This window comes from Rhinatrema bivittatum, chromosome 2, assembly GCF_901001135.1.
Source record: "Rhinatrema bivittatum chromosome 2, aRhiBiv1.1, whole genome shotgun sequence".
Lineage (NCBI taxonomy): Eukaryota > Metazoa > Chordata > Amphibia > Gymnophiona > Rhinatrematidae > Rhinatrema > Rhinatrema bivittatum.
The window spans coordinates 144,980,939-145,003,024 of record NC_042616.1 but is presented as its reverse complement, the minus strand read 5'-3'; the positions used below and the strand labels follow the sequence as shown (position 1 = coordinate 145,003,024).

Sequence of the window (22,086 nt, the reverse complement as noted above, 5' to 3'; positions counted from 1 at the left end):
CTGTGCGCGCGATTCACTATTCAAATTAGGCCCGGCGGTAAAAACAGGCAAAAGGAGGCGCTAGGGACACTAGCACGTCCCTAGCGCCTCCTTCTGGACCTGAGCGACAGCTGTCAGCGGGCTCGAGAACAGACGCCGGCAAAATTGAGTGTCCGGTTTTCGACCCGACAGCCGCGGGCCGACTTCAAATTTTTTTTTTTTTTTACTTTTGGAAACTTTCGGGACCTCCGACTTAATATCGCTATGATATTAAGTTGGAGGGTACACAGAAAAGCAGTTTTTACTGCTTTTCTGTGCACTTTCCCGGTGCCTGAAGAAATTAGCGCCTACCTTTGGGTAGGCGCTAATTTCTGAAAGCAAAATGTGCGGCTTGGCTGAACATTTTGTTTTCTGAATCGCGCGGGAATACCTAATAGGGCCAACAACATGCATTTGCATGTTGCGAGCGCTATTAGGTTCGGGGGGTTGGACGCACGTTTTCAGCCCCTTACTGAATAAGGGGTAACGCTAGCGCGTTGAAAACGCGCGTCCAATAGAGGGTTAACAGTGCGCTCCGTCGGCGCGCACTGTTAACCCTCTTGGGCACAATTAACCCTCTTGGGCACAATTAAAGAATTGATCTCAGAATGGCATTTTGAAATGTTTGTCTTTTTATTTTGTTGTTATTGCTTTAAATTTTATGCCTGTATTTTAAGTTTGTAAACCGCATGGACGTACTATTATTTTGCAGTATGTGATTGTAAATAAATAAATAATAATAAATACATAGATTCTACGGTTCAGAATTTCTTTTTAAAGTACTGAGATGTTTAAATATTTTGTTGGAAGTCATCCAAACACAGCACCCATTTTCACCTAGATTACTCAGCTGGCAGTTAAACAAACAAACAAATCCGTTTTGATTGCTCTTTTCATTCTATTTTACTAGGAAACAGTACTGTTGAAAACTCTCGACTCTTCCTACTAAGCCAGTCCCACCATTGCAAATCTAAATAAACTGGGGTGCTGCTGGGCTACTTGTCATCCAAACCCCACACTGATGCTTGTACAACAAAAAACAACATGCAACAAATGGCTGACACGGGAAGGAGGACGTTTTAAGAACAAGAAGTGGGGCCACACCATACGGAGTACACATTTTATTAAACATAAAAGAAAAAGAATATACTAGGCCAAAAAAAAAGGACTTCGGTATAAGACCAAGAGATGAAGCAATAGAAGCATTAGTATTTCGTGCAATCTAACTTCTACAGCTGCTTTAATTTCATTTAGAATTTGAGATATTTGTGCTTTTCACAAATTAGCAGCAGATTTGCATATTGTGTGACAAGACTGTAGGGGAGAGAGGCAATAATGGATTAGCAGCGGGATTTTATGCCACGCCTTGCATTCGCAGACGGTGGTGCGCAAGATATTCTCTACAGCACTACATCAGTTGTTTCAACCAGTTCCTTGTTTTCAGGTAAATTTTCAATCGCCGGCACACATAAAAACTGTGAGATACGGGCGTGGCCGGGCTGCCCGTGTGCTGCGGGCATTTTAGAACGCCTGCGGCCACGCCCGTATCTCGCGGTACGTGTGGAAGAGCCGGCTGTGCCAGGGCGGAGGCCGGCCAGGACAGCGCCATTAAGCAGTGTCCCGGTGAAGCTTGCGCCGACAGCCACCTGGCACACCCTCCTTACTACTGCTCGGGGGAGCAGGTAAGTATAAAAACAAAACAAGTAAAAGCTAGTTAGAAGGGTTTTAGGCTGGAGAGGGGAAAAGGGAGGCAGGGTAGCATGAAGTTAGCATGGGGCACATTTAAAACTAATCGGAGAAAGTTCTTTTTTACTCAACGCACAATTAAACTCTGGAATTTGTTGCCAGAGAATGTGGTTAGTGCAGTTAGTATAGCTGTGTTTAAAAAAGGATTGGATAAGTTCTTGGAGGAGAAATCCATTACCTGCTATTAAGTTCACTTAGAGAATAGCCACTGCCATTAGCAATGGTAACATGGAATAGACTTAGTTTTTGGGTACTTGCCAGGTTCTTATGGCCTGGATTGGCCACTGTTGGAAACAGGATGCTGGGCTTGATGGACCCTTGGTCTGACCCAGTATGGCATTTTCTTATGTTCTTAGGGTAGGTAGGGCTCTAAGGAAGTTCTCTCCCAGTCCACTCCTTTATTGGAGCGGACTGGGAGGGAACTGGGGAAGGCCCTATCACGTCACTGTGCATTTCAAGGAAAATCCCCCCCCCCCCCCCGCGCGCGCCAATATAAAATCGGGTGCGCATGTGTGCGGGTAGCTGATTTTATAACATGCGCATCGACGTGCATGTTATAAAATAGGCACATCCATGGGTGCACGCTGGGAACCGCGTGCACATAGACACCCGTGTGCGGGTTTAAAAATCTACCTCTTTATGTGAACACTAAAATGAATGCCAGTGTTTTGCTGGTAGAAACGAGTTTAGTTAACGAATGACTAATTACAGACACTTTTGAGTCTCCTCATTGATACAAGTTCTATTAACACTTTGACCCCTTTTGTCGTGTGTCACCAGGAGGACATCTGCACTCACTTGACGAATCCGTCCTGCTTTTAATGTCATTTTCTAATTACAGTTACCAACAGGACAAAGCAGTTTCAGGAGCAAAACTCTTCCCTGAAAGTAAACTCCCAACACGCGGACATGCACAAAGAGAGCGACACCTCTCCTCCCGCCTCAGGTCCTCTCCCTTTCCTGAACAATGTTTTTCATGGCGCTTGTTGCGGCTTTATTTATTTATTTTTGTGCTCCCCCCAAGCTGTCGCTCTTCGTTAGAGTATGAGCAAAGGACACCTCTCTCCTTCTCCATGGGGCACAGACCCACACCAAACTCCGCGTGGGCGCCGCCGCTTCTCAGAAGACGACTTTCTGACAAATTCTTCGGCCTGCTGTATTGAGCTCTCTCTATTTCCCGCTCTCTCGCATCTTTGCTTTTTAAAGGATACCCAGGAACAACAATTCCATTATCACGTCTTTTTATTTATTTATTTTTTTTGCTAGAAGAACACATCTGCTCACATCTAGACTGGACTGTTAATATTTATAAAATGAAACCTGGAAGAAAATAAAATGCGCGGGTCATTTTCATATTTGCTACAAACATCCGCGAGCCACAGTGCTGCTTGAACTCCAAGGAACTCGGTGGGGGTTTTTTTTCGTCTAACTTACCAGCAGTCTCTAAGGGCAGAGACCGCCCAACATTAAACTTTCATGAGGCAGTTTCCCAGGGGGGCTGAAGCTTTCCTCCTGTGCCTGCTTGCAGGAGGATGTGCTCGCCTTCCAGTGGGGGTGTGGGAGACGGGGGGAGCACAGCTGGGCCCCTTCACCCCGCAGCGTTACCAGGGGGAGACTGCTTAGAAGTGTCGGCCCATAATGTCATAGGCACGGGCCGTTCCCTCATCTCATGCCTGAGGGAGGACGGACACAAAAACCCACCAGAAGATGGGCAAGAGACGCAAAGGAAAGGAACGTTATTTTTAAGCCTAATTGAGCCTTATGGGGGAAAGGGGGAAGAAAGGGGCAGAATGACAGGAAAGGTTTAATATAATCTGAAAACGAATACTGTGTCCTTGCAGCTGTTTGCAGGCTACCCCCATTCATCTAACTAGAAGGACCAACAGCTGCACACCGCTTCTAAGCATCTGGCACCATCGCAGTTAAAACTGCTGGAATAAAGACGTTCGTGTTTAAACTCATGATGTTTCACTGAGTGCTGCAAGGCTTTAGTGGGTTACTACATTCACTGGAGTCCCCATAACCCCTGGCTGATGTGCACAGAAATCGCTCACTCTTCTCTATGGGCTTCCCCCCTCCCACCTTTCTGGCATTGATGAGATTTTAACTAGAAAACTAATACAACCATAGATCTAACTTATTTCCCAGTGTGTGTAGATCTCTTTCTCTCTCACTCTATATATATATCTACTATATAAATGTATAAAACACACAGACAATACTGAATTTGCAGGAATCCTGCTTGCATTAGTTTTCGTGTGAATATATCATGCCTGATCTTCTCCCTATTTTATTTTTAGCCTACTTTCCAAATGGAAGAAGCCGTCTTAGATCATCTTGTCTGTATGTCTGCCTTATAACTTTTTTTCCCCCGGAACATGTCTGCGCGCGCGGGAGGATTCTGACAGGGGTATTTTTCTAAGGGTGCGGGATCAACTTAAAAACGAGCATGTGTGCCCTTGGACAGCAGGCAGAATTAGCTCTGCGTGGAGTTTCTTGTATATAACAGGAGCCACTTTACAGAGTCCTGTGAGAAATTTCTCTCTTAAGGCAAGAGGTCACACACTAAGGGGGGACGGGGGACGGGGACATGACGACAGTCATTAGCGTGTTAAGTCTGTTTGCAGGTAATAGAATCTCTGCCTCCCAGGACAGGCAAACAATTCCCTCAAACCCAAAGGATCAAACTGATCCTTAAATCTTTTACCTCCCAGCCGGATACAGGATAACCCTTAATGGAACAGGGCAGAAAACCACAATAAAATGTCAAATCATGCAGGTTTTAAGGTTTTTCAAGTTTTTAAGCTTGTGGGATTTCCTTGTTGGTTACATTTCTGCTGCATCATGATATTTTCTACTAGGCAGCAGATGGGGGCTCCGTACTCCAGAGCTGGACAGAACCTAAAACTGGCGGGTCATGGACAGAGATGTTTCAGCCAGGGCAGCATTTAAGATGCTGTCATCCGTAGGCAGAGTGCCACAGAAGCTGTGCCAGCACACAGAGGGCTAAAGCAAGCAGAGGCAGGCTGTTCACTGCTCTGGATATTTGTCGCCTTCGAAGTCGGGCACCCTAGCCAGTTGCCTATGCCCGGGCCAGATTCCAGTGGAGCTCTGCCACACAGTCAGACCAGGAAACTCCTCACAGGTCTTATCAACAAATTCCACAAGTTCGCCATACATCAACAGTAAGGATTCTCTTTGGGCAGTGACCTATTTTTCTAAACAATTTGCAAAACAGAGCAAAAGTGTTCTCATGGCAAAAATAGTGTAGCTCATGGAGTAAAAAAACAAAACAAAAAAACACACACAGGCTCAACATTAAGTTTTAAGGTACGGTCATGTGGCCAACCTTTCAAACCCTTAACCAGGGATTTTCCTTTGAAAGAACAGACAAATTAGCTTAATGAATCCACCTTAAGCACCTCTTTGGAGTACCCTGAACTGCTCTCTCTTTCTCCTGTTAGACACTGGAGTCCTCTGCAGGATTAGCCTCTTCTGGCCTTAGGCTTTTATTCTGCTGTTGACTTATTCTCAGTTTGCATGCTGCTCAAGCCTTTCTCGATTTTCTTAAAATGCAGTTTTATTTTGCATAAAATACACAAAGAAGCCACGTTTATAAAAAGTTGAAGGTAACAGCATGAAAGAATGTGATGGAAAAGGTAACGCTTTGACGTTAACGTAATGTTAGATCTTGACAGTAGTTTACTGAAAAATAATGAATTGCTCCTAATTGTTCTTCCTTGTGCTTATTTGCATAAACTGTGTTAATTACGAGCAGGCATTTAGAAGTACTACAGTGGCTGACAGGTTGCCTGATGAGAATGTCATCTCTTGATAATTATTGCTGGGTCTTCACTGCACACAACAGTAACAGCCTAATAATTTCAGCATCCGTAAAGAGAAAAAAAAAACCCCCAACAAATGCTCTCTTTCTTGAAAAAACACGAAAATAACATGAACCATTATACTGTCAGCTTAGGATTCCTGGAAGAGTGGGAGTCTGGTGCAGACCCTGCTGGGTAGATTTCCCTCCTCTTTCCACCTGCCTGGGGGTAGGGTGGGGATTCTCCATAAACTCAGCTCCACATGGCATGCTGGGGGGGAGGGTTGGGAGGAGAAGGCTGCTCCAAGATTGAACTCCTCAGGGTCACTCTGCACTGCCTGCAGGGGTGGCCTTTGCTAGGAGCATGACCTCTGCAACATGCCGGAATCCTGCCTGCCTTGACGGACAGAGCTGCTGTCACGCTATGGATCAGGCTGCACTGTACTTATTTTATTATTTATTTACTCTTTTGTATACCAATATTCCTGAAAAATCATACCGGCTCACATGGAAATAAAATTCATAAAACAACAGCAATAATAAAAGAATATCTTCATCAGTGTCACGTACAAAATACAATACATACATAACTTAATAAAAATGCAGTAAACAAAACAAAGAAATGGAATAAAACGTAATATATAAACAGTTCATAAAACATACATAACTTAATAATACTTCCATTTTTTTTTTGTTTTGGGTTGTTTTTTTTTTTTTTTAGGCCTGGCTGTATTCCTTCCACTCCACTGGGTTTCTAGCTCAACCAGAATCCACCTCTGTTGGGGTACGGCACCATAGGGCCTTCACTCACAACCACCTGGGGATCTTTCCCTAGTTTTCCCATGCTCACTTGAGCGCAGCCCTTGTGGTGACTGTCCTTGGCTGGAGGCCGTACACCAGGGCTTCTGGAACCCTGCTGTCATGGACCCTGAATCTGGCCACTAGGTGTCACCACTGCTGTGATGACTGGGGCTCGCCCCCATCCACAGCTATCCCATATGCTCAACGCACTTTATACCTGCAATGTGTCCCTTTTTATAGACTCACTTTAGGTATTTGAAAGCTGCTATCAACCTGTCCTTAGGCTACATAAACCAAAATTCTTCAACCTTCCCTCACAGTTTGTGCTCGACAGACTTTTTATCTTTTTTTTTTGCTTTCCTCTAGACTGCCTGTAATTTCTCAAAGTCCTTGAAATGTAGGGTCCAAACTAAAATGATAAATGATTTATCAATCGGGAGCATTACATCCTGAGTCTTACATCTGAAGGCCCATATCCCAGTATGGTGCTAGCATTTATTTTATTTTCTTCTTTAACAGCAGTACACAACTGACTCATATCCTATGTGGGATCCACTATAACTAAAGCCTCTGAATTGCAGTAGCAGCATTTGTTTGATTCTGCAGCAAGAAAGAGAAAAGTTTGCTACATGGTTTTGCAACGTCCTAGATTTGCATAATGCATATTGCATAAAGTTTGATTGAAAGTCAAATTTATTGAAAATCTTTCACGTTTTTAACTATGTTCCTTTAGTAAACTGGGAGGATCATTTTCGAACAGCCCCATATAACTTATGATGCAAATTACTATGTGCATACGTTACACCAACCTTCAAAGAGGAATTGCACAAGTCCTTTTTGCCTTATCCCGCACGAGATAACACCCGCGAAATGGTGTGCACAGCTCTTCCATGAAAATGTACACTCACGCGGATGGATTTTATAAAGCATAAATCTAAAACCCTTCTCGGCAAATCCCCGGGGAATGCCTTCCCTCAGTCTACATAAAGTTACCAACAAACATGACTTGCGTGCGAATGTTCACCTGCCTGGCGGGGTGGGCGGTGTTCTAGAAAGCCACTTCGGCACAGAACTCACTGCTTTATAATCGAGAAGTCACTTTGAAAATTAGCCTCCTTTGAAACTCTTAACCTCTGCTGTGTGCGCATCTGGATATTTTCGTTTGGTCTTTTGTTTAACATTACTTTCATTTCTCTCCCCCCCTTTCTCCTGCTTTTTCCTCCTACTCTTTCCGATTCCATCCTTTCAGCCTCTCTTTCCTTCCTCCGCTTCCATCTCCCCCCCACGCAGTCTCTCCCCAGCCCTCCATCTCTCCCCACCCTTTCCCCTTTGCCTTGGGATGCCCTCAGCCGTGGCCAGCGGGAGTCGGCGCTGCAGCATGCAGGGGAGAGGCGGGAGACGGTCGCAGCCCGCAGCAAAACATGAAACGCAGCGGCTGCGCGCGTCGCCACCGGCCGCAGGAGGCAGCACTTGCAGCCGGGCAGGGAGGTGATAGCAGGAGAAAGGACAGTGAGGGAGGGAGGGCGTGAGCAGCTCTAGTAGCAAACAGCTTTCCGCAACTCCAGGGCAAGTTCTACCATCCTTGCTGCAGCCGTGGAAGCCCTGCTTTCCCCAGGCCCTGAAAAGTGAGGGTTTTCCCTGGCTAAAATACCGAGAGCCTCTTGCACAGATAGAAAATTGGAGAACTGTTCTTTCAAACCATTTGAGACAAGATCTGATGTGTGAAGTGCCAATTCTGCCATTCAAGAACTATTGCAGTAAAGGTTTAATCTGGACCCTCGGCTCCAGCCTCCAGATTATTTTGCTGGCACTCACATATCTTAGCGGAGCAAATTTATGTATTTATTTATTTGATGAGTTTTATATACCGTCATTCGGTAAAGCCATCACAACGGTTTACAAAAGCACTGAAATATGGCCATTGGTTCATGCGTGGCATGGGAGAAATGTTCTGTGGTTACCCTGGAGGTGAACATTTATATTAGAAAACACTACACCTGTCAGGAGTTCTGCGAGCTGGCCATGAGGATTCTCACTCCAAGATCCAGCTCTGGGATTTCTTCAAGAGATGCCTCTCAAGCAAGTGCTGACTCTCTTGTTCTTCCACCAGTGACACCCACAGACTCCCTATCACTTGGGATGAGCAACATTTCCCTGCCTGCCAGTGTCACCTGTGAGTGTATGGGAAGTGATTTACTGGAGCAAACCTTGCCCACGGGATGTAAGGGGCCAATCCTGCATTGTTCTCAGCAAGCTGGAATCTGGAAGTCATCTCACCAGAGCATCCCAGGCTGAAAGACTGATATGGAAGAGGGTGTGGGTTCACTTTGGCCTACATTACCCCTTTTGTGCCAGTATATGTTATGAATCATGTAACACCTGTGTGCTGCAGAAAGAGTGTATCGTGTTTGATGTGATTTCCCCCCTATGGGAAATACTAGAGTGAGCAGAAGAGCAGGGGAGGTTCCACTTAACAAAAGGTTATCTGTTGGTCAAGGGGTGTTCCTGAAATCCTTGACAGACATAATGGTTCAGCCCCTAGGGGCAGGATTTTTGGAAAGAGTATATTACCCTGGTTAGGACGGGGGCTCGAGACTCCTCAGAGTCACCAAGGCCTGAGCACATTGAAAGAACAACTGAAAAATGTAATACTGAGTTACAGAGTGACTAAAGGAACTGTAAGTAGGACCTGCATGACCAGGAGTCATCTCTGAGCACGGCTGGGGAGCTGCAGTCCATCTACAGACGAGGGAGGGAGTTGCCTTGCAGCCATCCTAAACGTTGTAAGTAACAAATTGGATTTAAACTGTTGTGGATGCTAAGGAAGGCAGGCCTAGTTCAAGACTGAAGAGAGATTTGTACATAGAATTGTGATTTGACTTTGTTCTGAACTTTTTGAAAAGGATTGAGAGTGAAACTGCTGATTTTTTTTTTTTCTGGAAGTGAGGTTTCTACAGTTTTTGGACTGATTGAACAGTTTATTTAAATAGATTATCTTCTTGTCGGAGCATACCCTCTGTACTGGAGAGTGAACTTACAGTGGAGGTGTTTGTGTGAGTGTCCTTGGCTCAGCTGAGATTGATTTCCTCACTTTGGGCGAGTTACCCCAGGCTCCCCGAAATGGAGGAGGTGACCCCAGATGGACTGGAGGTTAAATCATGCAGAAAAACATTGTAATTACTGGCTGAGAGAAGAGGCAGACAGAAGAATCCTGATCCTGAGCTCATAGGATCGCATCTTGACTAGGAGAAGGAACTCTCTAAGAGGATGCTGGAAATGAATGCCGGACGTAATATCAGGAAACATGCCTTGGTTTACATCACCCATGTGGGCGACCCCAAGCTTTACCAGACTGAATGCCTCCTCCGTTATGGACTGACAGTTTACATACCGCACCCTGAACACTGTGAATATGCTCCTCACTGCAAGGGATGGATGGGGTCTCGGTTGCCTCTTAGAAAATGCAGTGGAAATTCTTCCAGATTGTTGGAGTGAGACTGTTTATTAATCCCACTTGGAGGATTAATAGCCTTGTTTTCCTTCCTGTTGGGAGGATATTGAACTATATTATTATTGTATTTTACCCTTCCAGTTGGAAGATGGTTTATTTATTTATTGAGTTTTATATACCGGCATTCGGTGAAGCCATCACAATGGTTTACAAGATTCAAATGGTAGTATCTTAACATATGCGAATTAAGGGTATAACAGGATACATATTATATTCGAAAATGAGCGGATAAGGGGATCAGAGTGGGTAAGGATTAGAGGGGATAGGAGAGGGAGGTGGAAGTGCTATGGGGGGGGGGAATTAAACGTAAAGTTATTCTTTTTTATAGTCCGACATAAAATCATTTTTGAATGAGAAGGGTTTGCTTGGTGCTGGTTGATGTCTTGTTTTTGCGTGGTTTCGGTTGGTAATTCTGTTGGGTGTTTGGATGTTGTGATACTTGATTGTCAATATAGACTTTGTAAAACAGCCATGTTTTTAGATCCTTTTTGAATGTTTTGAGGTTAGGTTGGGTTAATTCATCATTATATTGAACTTTAATTCCTGATCTTCAATCAATAAGATGACCAGGCCTTTCAAGAGGCCTAGAAGACTTGAAGATTAACAGAGATTTTGACTTTGTGTTTTGTTTATAGACTAGAGCCTCCTGATTTAAAACAGATTTTGAATTCAGCTGAATATTTACCACTGTGCAGTATGTTTACATTTGAATTCATTATGCAGATGTTTTAATTTTCATGAAGAAATGTGAAATAAATATGATTTTTGGAAACATGTGAAATTAAGTTCTGTTTGTTGAAAAAGAAATCACAAAATCGTTCTGAAAATATGGTATCTTTGGTTTATTTTTAAGCTCAGTGATTCAAGCTAACCTTTCCTTTTTCAGGTTGGTCTTTATCCTGCTACTTTACATTTAACTTCTGCATTTCAGCGAAAATCTTGGCATCCAGGTTCCTGATGTTTATTGGTGTGGAGTGATAACTTTCTTGCTTCCTCAGGTTTTGGGAGAAGTGAACATTAAAGAGACGAACCAGGCTTTTTTTTTTTTTTTTTTTTTTTAAATCAGGAGTCATCATAGAGTTTGGGAAATGCTACCCAGTGTTTCTCAGGGAGAAGATGTGATGTTTTGGATTTTTGGCCTAGCTGTGCTGTTTGACATCAGGACATGTAAGTACATGCTGACTGGGACCAGAGTGCCTCCACAGTTAGTTATGCTATTGCCATGTGACTGATGAATCTTTAGGTATTTAAGTATCCACCACAGTGTTTGGGGATGCCCAGAACTCCTGATGTCAACTGTTTTCCACTTAGGAAAGCAAGCAAGGAGGGACTTTGAAGATCTAAAAAGACATACTTGCTGCAATATGTGCTTTATGTGCACTTACCTACCTACCTCAAATGTAATTAATGGTTTAAATTATATATATAGAATAATAAGAGAATCCTGCTTCACCTCGGATTGGGAGAGAATCCCTAACATCTTGGCAGTAAGAGTTCTTTGTATCAGCACATTTTATTCCATTTTTTTTCATATAATATTGCTTGATTTTCTTCTTTAGGAGCCATGACTGGGCAAAATCGTACAGTGGCCAGCACAAAGGCTTGGTGGTTCACAGGTTATAGCAGATATCATTTGGGTGTAAATCCTTTTCCTAGGAGAGTAGTACTGCTCTAGACATAAAGGTCTCTGTGTGGACCCCAGCCCTCAGGACGGTGTAAGGCTTACTAACTAGAATGGTTTATCGTGTTTTCCTTGGGCACGTGGTTTGCAAGGATGGAGGCTGGGTCAATTTGTATGCTGTTATACTGGCGTTAGCCTTTTCTTCTCTCTTTATGGATGGAGCTTCATGCCTTGTTTGAGAATGCCTGTACCAGGAACAGAACCTGCCTAGGTTTGGGCCCAGCCTAGATAGGAATGGATGATTTGCTCGCCTAACAAAACTGTTGCTGTGCATTTGGAGTTGTAAATGTGGTGTCATGTATTGGAATACGTTCTTGTGCATGAGGAGGCTGTCATTGTAAAATGAATGTGTGTGCCCTGTCCTCAAATTTTGAAGAATTGGGGGGGGGGGGGGGGGGGGGGGCGGGACAGGGAGTGTGACGACCCGTCGGGATCCTCACTATATATTACTCTAGTTCTTAAACCCTTTTTCAGCTTGGAATACAGAAAGGTAGTAGTGGGAGGGAAGCACCATTTCAGAACAGGTTCCTGGAATGGCTAGAACCCTGCTAATACAAAAGCCAGCTTGCATCATATCCAGGTGTGGCATTTTTGGTTAGCAGATGGAGATGGAAGAGTGTTTTCCTGAGCTGATGTACTGGGTCTCTCAGCTTAAAGTCTACACTGAGTAGAAAGGAAGCAAGTGCTCTGTTGGTACTAGCTTCAGGGGTTGTTACAGGATTTTTTGGACTTATCTTTTGTGGATTTTTTTTTTCTGAGCGCGCCCTGGTACCCCCTGGCTAGGTTAGATCAGGAAAGTAGGGAAGATTCCGCTTCTTTCCATCTCACACAGAGTGGATGGCTCAGGGGTGACTCGCTACAACAGGGTTCCAGTTTTGTGAAGATTTTTGCCTTATGTTTTGGGGGGAATTTGCTGCTACCCTTCCTACCCTGAACTGTGAAATCCAGAGGAGCGGCTTGTCCTTTTCTGCTTAGCCTGTTTCATCTAGATGATCTTGTGAATCATCTGGAGAGAGAAAACTGTGACTTAAGGCCTAGATTTATCAAAATGCTATAAATATAGCGGAAAAAGTGACGGTGATAGAAGAGGGGGCGGGGTTAGGCTAATTTTCCAGCTCCCGCATCGTAAAGGTAATTTCTGCAAGTTGCGATAAATTTATCGCACCAGCGCTAATTTTCACATCTCATGCTAATTAATCCACAGTTACTGACTGAAAAGGTTTTTATCGCACATGCCGTTCGGTGGGAGGGAGGGGAAGAGAGGTTCTCTATAGAAACCAATATGTAACTTTGCTAGTTATACCACTGTAAGAGGGGCACTTTTAAATCGGGGTGGGGTAGGTTTGGGGGGGGGCAGTTTTACATACACAGTCAGAAGTATGAACAGCAAAGTTGACATCAGTGAAGATTTTCTGTCATTTGGAGCGATGAAAGGTAAAAGAGGAGTTGATTTGTACAATGTACTCTCTACCTAGCTTGCTTGAAGCTAGGTAGACAGTGCATGAAAGACCACTGATCATATTAGTAACCTCTCTCTGGACCGACTCCAGCCGGTTTATATCCTTTTGAAGGTGAGGGTCTCCAGAACTGTGCACAGTTTTTCAAATGAGGTCTCACCAGGGATCTATATAGGAACAATATCATCTCCCTTTTTCTGCAAACCATTCTTCTCCTTATGCAGCCAGGCATCTTTCAGCTTTTGCCTTAGCTTTATCCACCTGCTTGGCCATCTTAAGATCATCAAATACAATCACCCTCAGATTTCACTCTTCTTTTGTGCTTAGAAGAGTTCAACTCCAATACCGTACCTCTTCCTTTTGTTTTTGCAGCTTAACTGCATTACTCTGCATTTTTTTTCATTATTAAATCCTAACTGCCAGTCTCTAGACCATTCCTTGAGCTTTGCTAGACCCCTCCTCATGTTTCCTACACCTTCCTGACTATATATACTCTGTTGCAGATTTTGGTATCACTGGCAAAAAGACAAATCTTTCCTGACAATCATTTCTGCGGTGTTGTTCAGGATAATGTTGAAAAGAACTGGTCCCAGGACTGATCCCTGAGGTTCTCCACTAGTAATGCGCCCCCCCTCCTCTGAGTAAACTCCATTTCCCACTACCCTTTGTCGCCTCCCAATCAGCCAGTTTCTAACCCAGTCAGTCACTCTAGGTTCCAAACCAAGGGCGCTCGATTTAGTTATAAGTCTCCTGTGCGGAACCGTGTCAAAGGCTTTACTGAAATCTAAGTACACTATGTCTAGTGCTCTCCCTTGAGCCAGCCCTCTGGTCACCCAATCAAAGAAACTGATCAGATTCGTCTGACAAGATTTATCTCCAGCAATATCTCGGATCATGCAATCCACTGGATTCCAGAAACTGCACTATCTTCTTTTTTTTTTTAGCAGCAGTTCCATTAATTTGTTCACCACAGAAGTCAGGCTGACTGATTTCCATTTTTATGTATAGGAACTACATCTGCTCCTCTCCAGTCCTCTGGAACTTATTCCAACTCTAAAGAAGCGTTTATAAGATCTGCCAGGACTTCTCTAAGTTCTCTCAATACTCTCAGCTGTAACCCATCCGGCCCCATTGCCTTATCTACTTTAAGTTTAGTCAGCTCCTCATGAATGCACTGTTCTGAGAACTGACCGAGGTTTACCTCACTGGCAGTTTTACTTCTGTTTGTTTTTTTGGGGTCCCGCTACAGGCCCTTGCACAGTGACTACCGAACAGAAATATTTGCTAAGCAATTTTGTTTTTTCCTCATCCACCTCTGTATATTCCTCCCCTTCACCTCTGAGACTTACAATGCTACTTTCCCATTTCCTTCTCTCACTAACATATCTAAAAAACAAGTCTTGTCTCCCCGTTTTACCATATTTGCTATTTATTCTTCCACTTGAATTCTTGCATTCCTAATTACCTCCCCAGCTTCTCTTAGCTTTTCCAGATATTGTCGCCTGTCTTCCACTTTCTGTGATCTCTTGTAGTTTATGAACGCTAACCTTTTCAGCTACTTCTTTGGAAAACTATAGAGACCACTTTTTCTCTTTCCTTTATTTACTTTCCTAACAAAAAGGTTGGTTGCCCTTATATAATCTCCTTTTAGTTTTGCCCAGTGTTCGTCTAGTTCCCCTAGATTTTTCCAGCCAGCCCATGACTCCTTGAAGCACTCCCCCATTTTAACAAAATGAGTTTTCCTGATCTCTAGCCACCCTTGCCTTTGAATGAACCTTCACCTTTTGTACTCCAATACTGAACTACAACATCAGAGATGCTGTCCCCATTGGTAAACCCCAGGACCAGTGCTACTCCCTCCCTATTTTGTTGGCACGCGCATCCTTTAATGGCGCAGGTGAACTGTTTCCTCCCCAGGACAGCGTTTATTGTGAGCCCCCTGACACCTTGGGCCTTGATTTTTCTCCCTCCCACTGGAAAGAAATCTACCCCGGGGCCTACAGGACTATGAGAAAGCATAAGGAAGTGGCCCCCGGGACTCCGTGTACACCTGCCTTCTGGGCTCCAAAACCGAAAACAAGGATTACAGATCTAAAGGAAGGCTGCAGCATGAATCGAGAAAAAAACACTCTCTCAATTTTTATAGCAAATCCATGAATCCGTTTCAATTTACAGCCTCCGGTCTGACCACGAGTGGAACATTCCTCGGTGCCTAAAGACTGCGATGTGGAAACTCATCGCAGGGGCTAGAAATAGCCACTGATGCTGTGGCCAGCACAAAACCAGGAGGAGCTGCTCTTGCGGTGGCCAACTCGGGCTTAAAAGGAGCCAGAGCTGCAGTGGCAGGTCCAGACCCACCCAGGGCCCCAGAGGAGATGCTGCTGCCTGCCCACACAACCACAGAGAAAAGGAGGGGGAGAGAGGCTTTAATCTTTCCAAAAATAGACAGCGGGATTAAAAAACAAACTACAAAAATATTACAAAGACCTGTTCCCTACACCCCCCTCCTCCCCCCCGGCTATTAACAATTTTGGTTGGGGCCCATCATTTGTAAATATTTTTCCAATCTTGTACGATTATTTTCATCTTGAAAAGTCGCGAGTATTTATTTGCATCCTGTTCTCAGTACCTGCTTTATGTTTTACATCCTTGGCTCCATACTGAACCTCCCTAATCTCTCCAGTCTCGTTATTACATTTTTTTTTTTTTGCTTCCCTTAATATTCTTTGGTTCTGGAAAGGATACATCCATACCCTTTCCAGAGCTGTGCTGCACATCAAAGCCTTGTACCAAGATCATATCATTCCTTTTCCCTGTTGTTCATTGCTTTTCTGAGGCTTTGTCACCTGCCTTACTGATACTGCAGATCATCTTTAATCCAATCATCAAAACTGCTTGGAATTAATGTTTTTTAATCTAACACATTCTTTTAGATAACTGGAGAATCCCCTTCTTCTGTATTGTTAGGAAATAATTATAATTTGACTTCATACAATTCTATTGGTCCAAAGACCTGACTTTCTTTTCTCGCTTTACATTTCACTGTTAATATTCTGCACATTTCGTGTACACAAAGCCCAACATCATCACTTGGCCTTCAGACAAATAACATCCCATGACAACTCTAAAGATCATTTCACTACCCTTAAACTTTACCTTTATATTTTTAGCTCCTGGGCAGTATCCATGCACCACCTTTTAGGGCAGATGGATTCACACAGGGCATTTCTGGTGCTCGGAGTGCATAAAGGTTTCCAAAAAGGGAGAGGGAAGAAGGGACGACGAGGACAGTCTACATAAAATCAGGCAAAGCCAGGCCCAGGCAGATAAAGCGGCTTCTCCAGAGCAGAAGGGAGTCCAATCTCTTATCCAGATCTGTAGGTCAGTAAGATGTGCCTGAACTACATAAGGGCTGAAGCAATCAGTGTGTATAGCAAAGTAAAACGAGTAGTTTAAATAAAGAGGACCACAAAAGCATATTAGGTTTCCAACCACCTAGACCTGCGGGTTGGCAGTAGAAGGCAGGGGCAGGAGAGTCACAACACATTATGGTACTGTATAGCTGTGTAATTCACAGACCCATAAAACTGACACAACCAGCAGCAAAAAACCCCCCAAAAACCCCAAACTCAAGACATGAGAATTACCAACTACTTCACCCCCCTCGGGAAGCCTTACCTCAACATCTTTCCTAAGCTTCTCCAGAAACATCTTTTTGCTGTTTTCATCAATGTAAATCTTTTGGCCGTCGTTAATGAAGTCATTGTCTTTGTAAGTGGGCAGCTCTTTGGCCTGCAAAAAACAAAACACAAACATAAAAAGAACAGATATGAACGAGAATCCGCAGATAATCATAGTCTTAACCCGACGATTAAAGAGTCAACCAAAGCCTTGCAAGTTATATCATGCCATTCGAATTGCATTCGTCACGCGAGAGGGAGAGAAGGACAGACCTGCAGTAAAGAGCCATTTACCGAGAAGCAACATGAGAAGCCACAAGGTGGCACAAGTCAGCTATGCCAATGCTTCATAATGGTAAGGTCCGTCACAGAATACCATCAACACATTAACTCACAATTACAGTAGCAGTGGTAGGTTTGGTTTTTTTTTTAACAAATGGGCAGGTATAAATTACAAAAGAAGAGAAAACACTGCAAATTCAGAATAGGGATTTGTGTCATTCTTCCAATTTTTTTTTAACTCATATATTTCAAAAGGTATTTTTCCTAATCAGTGGAGCTAATTCTCCTGAGGTTAACTGTTCCAGCATTAGTTTTATTGCATTTAATGAAACTACCCATTGTGCTTTATGGACCAGCAAGTGCCTTAGTTATAACAGTAAGTCTGAATAATAATAAGAATAGTCTTCTGTATATCCTACTGTGCACATAAGTGGAGGAGTAAAGTATCAAAAAACTAATCTATAGTTATAAACAGTCAGTTTATTTTAGCTGCTATTTTTATCCAATGCTTTTCTTATCATTAAGCATGCAGGCCTCTTCACTGTGAAATTGATGGGGTGCAAAAATTTACATAGTAGCCAGAATTTCCAGAGTCATCTCTTCTCCAAGTTGGCCTAAATATCTATTTTGCAGGTTAACAAAAAATGCCATAGGCTATCTTCAGGTGTTTGCCCATTTGCAGGCTTCAGAACTTTTGCACAGTAGAGGTCCATAATGTAAATTTTAGTAAATGGAGTGTCAAAACATATCTGATGAATTAAACCCGAACCCTTTTTAACATATTGTATTTAGGGCTTCTGATTTCAAATTTTAACTGATAAACCCCGATAAAATACCCTGAAGTAAAATAAATAAAGTCCATATTTATTAGATAAACACCGGAAAAACACCACTTCTCCTGGTATTCTTTCACCTTCCTTTGCCTACCCTGAATCCTCTGTTTTTATGCCTTTTCCATGCTAACAACTCCTCAGCTGCACAAATGTATATATTTGATTCAACCGGAAAAGACATCCAACAATAGTACCTGCACCATGAAAACACCGAATTTTGATATCTGAAAGAACCCTTAATTAGTCGGAAAATAATGACCTAAAATTACAATTTGCAAACACCTAAAATCAGAAGTCCTATTTATATGTATTATTTATATGTATTATGTTCAGAAATATATATCCAACAAGAAAAATATCACACTTTAATGCAATCTGAAACCACAACTGAGTGAAGGATCTAAGTCTCAGTGCAAAAGAAATAAATCAAATCTAACATGGAAACGGAAATTTAACAGGAGAAAAAGGACAGGAAGCGGAGAGAAACCTTTAAATAATTATCATCGATTGCTAACCTCACCATTAAACAATCAGGTAGTTGTGACAGACGTACATGAAGAAACAGCTAGGGAGGCCTCCGGGACTAACTTACCACTGAAAAATTGAGCTGACATGGTTCCTAAAAAAAAAATAAAACAAAACCCAAAACTAACAAATATAGAGCTCCAAGTTATAAAACTCTGGGACTCATCCGTACAAATTGCTTCGTCTTCCCCTGTGTGGCTTTCACCACATTAGAAAAATTGTAACTTTAGGCAACTCTTATTACTTAAAAAACAACATGGAAACCCATTCAAAAATCAGATCTAATATAAAATGCATAAGTAAGGTAGAAGGAATAACCAGAATTGCCAACTATCAAAAGATAGCTAAGAAGCTCCAGACTGCTCTTCACCCCTCTTCTTAACGGGAGGGAGGGGGAATGCCCCAAAAGGTGGAGGAAAACTCTTTGCTGCAATTTGTAATACTTCAGATAAGTATTTTTTATATGTCGAGGGCGGATTCCAAGCACTTTCACTGTAAGTTAATGGGAAATATATTGTGACATCTTACAACATTTTCCAAGTTCTGAATTCTATTTTGCAGGCAAATATTATCTGTAACCAGAAAGGATTCACTCTTTTGAAACCTGCCAGATTTTACTTCTAGATTATCAAAACACTTCTTACAATCCCCATCCTATGCGTACTCAGCCATAAACCTAGCTGAGATGTCCTGTAGTTATCCAGACAGGTAAGAAATTTGCCCAACGCACCTTACCAAGTACTAAAATGGCCTTCCATATTTCCTCTAAATTGAAGATGTTGGACCTCTCAAGTGCAAACTCATGGGATTCCTGGAAGTTTCCAGCTAGTGTCACGCCTACTGTACAGAAGATGATGAATCCAGGTGCGCTCCTCGTCAGAAATGCTCTGCTCCATGATCTAGAGTCAATAGCAGAAGGACTTACGAGCACTCAGTTCACCTCTGGTACTTCTTCCTCAGATATCAGCCCTGGCCCCCTGCTCAGCTCTCTCTGTGCATCCATGGCTCCAGTGGTTCCCCCTCCTCCTACTACCAGAAGTACCTCGATATCAACAGTCATGACTGTGACCAGGCCTGTCAGGGTTTACTATATCTTGGCCTGGAAAGGCCTCCAGAAGGGGGAGTTCCTTCCTCCTTGTTCTACCCTTCCCCCTTATGGTATGGGCTCTAGGCTCATGTATAATGATGCATGAGCATGTGCAGAAGGTCTTTGCCATCCCCCAGATGGACTGACCAGATGGTGAGGTTTGTCTGCTTCACAGTGGACACGGCCAAAGGAGATGGAGTTTTTGGATTTTAGCGTTGAGGAAGACAATTTTCAGATTTTTGAGGAACAGTTACTTCCCATGTGCAGTTAATAGGGGGCTCTGGCTGGTTCAAGGTTGTTATCCATGACCAGCTAACAGTGGGTGGCAATTCCTCTGAGGACTGCTTTTTGATTGAATAGTATTTTGAAGAATGATTCTTGAGCAGTTTTGGATTTTTGTTATTCAGAGGAGAGAGAATGGGGATTTTTGGAATTTCCCCCTCTGGCTCATGCTGGAGGGACAGGACAATTTCCTTACCCTTTTTAGAAGAGGGTTTTATGGACACTGATCCAGAGGTATCAGCCAGGAGAAGAAGTACAGGATGGAGAAAGACACTGTTGATTTTCCTGTTATGATTTTTGTAGTACTCTTTATGATTTTCGCCATATTGGCATGTATCCTATTTTTTCAAGCTTCAGTAAAGATTATTTTTGTTGAACCCCCTCTCTGCCTCCAGGCTGTCTTACTGAGAGGGATTCCAGCCAGCGATCTCTACCTCTGTCAGTACCAAGCATTCAGTGACTGTGTTAGGGAGAGAGTGAGTTACCCACCACAGCACAAAGGGGTTCTGCCCCCTCTCCACCAGTGAACCCAGCCCCCCAGGGTTATTAATGTTTTGTGTGAGATCCAGGAGAGAAGCTGTGACCCCGGGACTCTGCTGTAACTCTTTCATTAGGTGGCCCAAAACCAAGAGGGGGTTACATGACTAATGCAACGGGACCACCAGCATGAGCCCCAGAAGTTAGATCAACTGGCGGACTCTGCAGCTCCAGGGTTAACGTAACACAGAAAACCAATAGCTCTCCTCCCCCCACTATCATCCCTAATGGCACCAACTCTGGGGCTAAAGGATCCCTCAGGCCAGCTGTGGAGACCCAAACGTGGAGGGAAAGATCCTGTTGTTCCCTTCCTTTTAACCTCAAGGTAAGAGTGAAGGAAAAATGAATGACCAAAAGGAAAAAATGAGAATGAAACCATATGAGCTATGGAATAAAGTGTGTGTGGGGGGGGTATTTTATTTATTTCAATTTGTTGTTGGTATTGGATGTTTTGTACTGCATTCAGCATTCAATAACTGGATGTAATCAGTTACTGTTGATCCTAATAAAAATCTAAATAAAAAAACCAAAACAAAATCAGGCATCCCTGAGTGGTTTAAGAGGACTGGAGTTAACTTGTGTGGGGGGGGGGGGGGGGGGGGGGGGGGGTGTGCCGGCTAAAAAACCAGGGTGGTTTGGAGGACCTAGCTAGCTCTAGACTGGGAGAACTGGTGGGTGTGAACTGGTTGAAACTGGTCATGGCCTGGACACGCACCTGTTATAAAATTCCCCCACTTGCGCAGCTCATATCAGACTTTACACGGCTGTGCCTGCCCACTTGCAGAACTGGGCACTCCCATCCGCGTGCCCGGGCTGTTTTAGGACATCCTAAGTGTATGTTATATAATCGCTGCATCTCTGGGCTTGCGCCAATGCACTTGTGAATGTAAATGCTCGCACGCCCGTTTCAAAGTTACAGTCTATATGTTTTATATTTATGAAAGTCTTGTCTGCATTTTTTGTACAATTGTCTCAATTATATTTTCTTATGTTTTTATTATAACCTGCTGTGAGCTAGTGCTGGAATTGCCTGAAGAAATAGAATTAAATAAATACATTTTTATATTATATCTGTCTGTTATGTCATGTATTTGACCAACATATGGTATTCTGCTTTTTAGTTTCTGTGAAATTAAAATTTGTTTGCATTTTGTCAATTTATGTTTTTATTATGTATGTATAATTTTGTACATCACCTAGGCCTTTTAGTGTTAGGCGATTAATACATTTTATTAAATGAAAATGAAATACAGAGCCCTACAAGTTAAACAAAACTTTACATAAGTCGTTTTTTAAGTTAATTCGTTCTCTAATAAATGTGTTTAAATACATTTTTATGGTATATAAAAGTTAACCCCACTCGGCTTACAAAACTGTTTCTGGTCTAGGAGACTACTAGCATTTTTAAATTACAGGGCGGAAAGTTTTCGGTCCTAGGTGAATGATTACTGGCAGTGTTTGAAAATTATGTTATTTATGTAAAATGTTCATTTTTGTTAATATATGGCATAAAATAAATAAACCTTGTATTTAGTTCAAAGCAAACACGAGTAATATGTCTAACTTTATTCTGATATATTTTACACGTTTAAAAGCATATATGTGCACTATACATTTACTCACAGCTATGCTAAATACAGAATATTAATTTGCAACAAATATTCATTTATTTAATTCTTACATCTAAGAACTGATTTCCTGTCTGACTTCTGGGTATTGCCGAGCTGCTCCTCATGCTAGCTTTCACTTCCAAGGACGTCAGGCTCCGGTCACTGGAATATGAGTCTCGGCGGCGGGCCCTAGGCTTGAGACTAAGAGAGGGT

At 42.9% G+C, this 22,086-nt stretch overlaps 1 protein-coding gene across 3 annotated transcripts in view; it reads right to left on the bottom strand.

Annotated features, from left to right (window-relative positions):
* Positions 1 to 22,086, bottom strand: part of PIP4K2A (phosphatidylinositol-5-phosphate 4-kinase type 2 alpha) — a 497,067-nt gene that overhangs the window by 24,178 nt on the left and 450,803 nt on the right. For all 3 annotated transcript variants that reach the window (XM_029588710.1, XM_029588708.1, XM_029588709.1), the window contains exon 7: positions 16,716 to 16,829. In XM_029588710.1, coding sequence (XP_029444570.1) covers positions 16,716 to 16,829 — 114 coding nt within the window. The remainder of the gene's footprint in view (positions 1 to 16,715; positions 16,830 to 22,086) is intronic.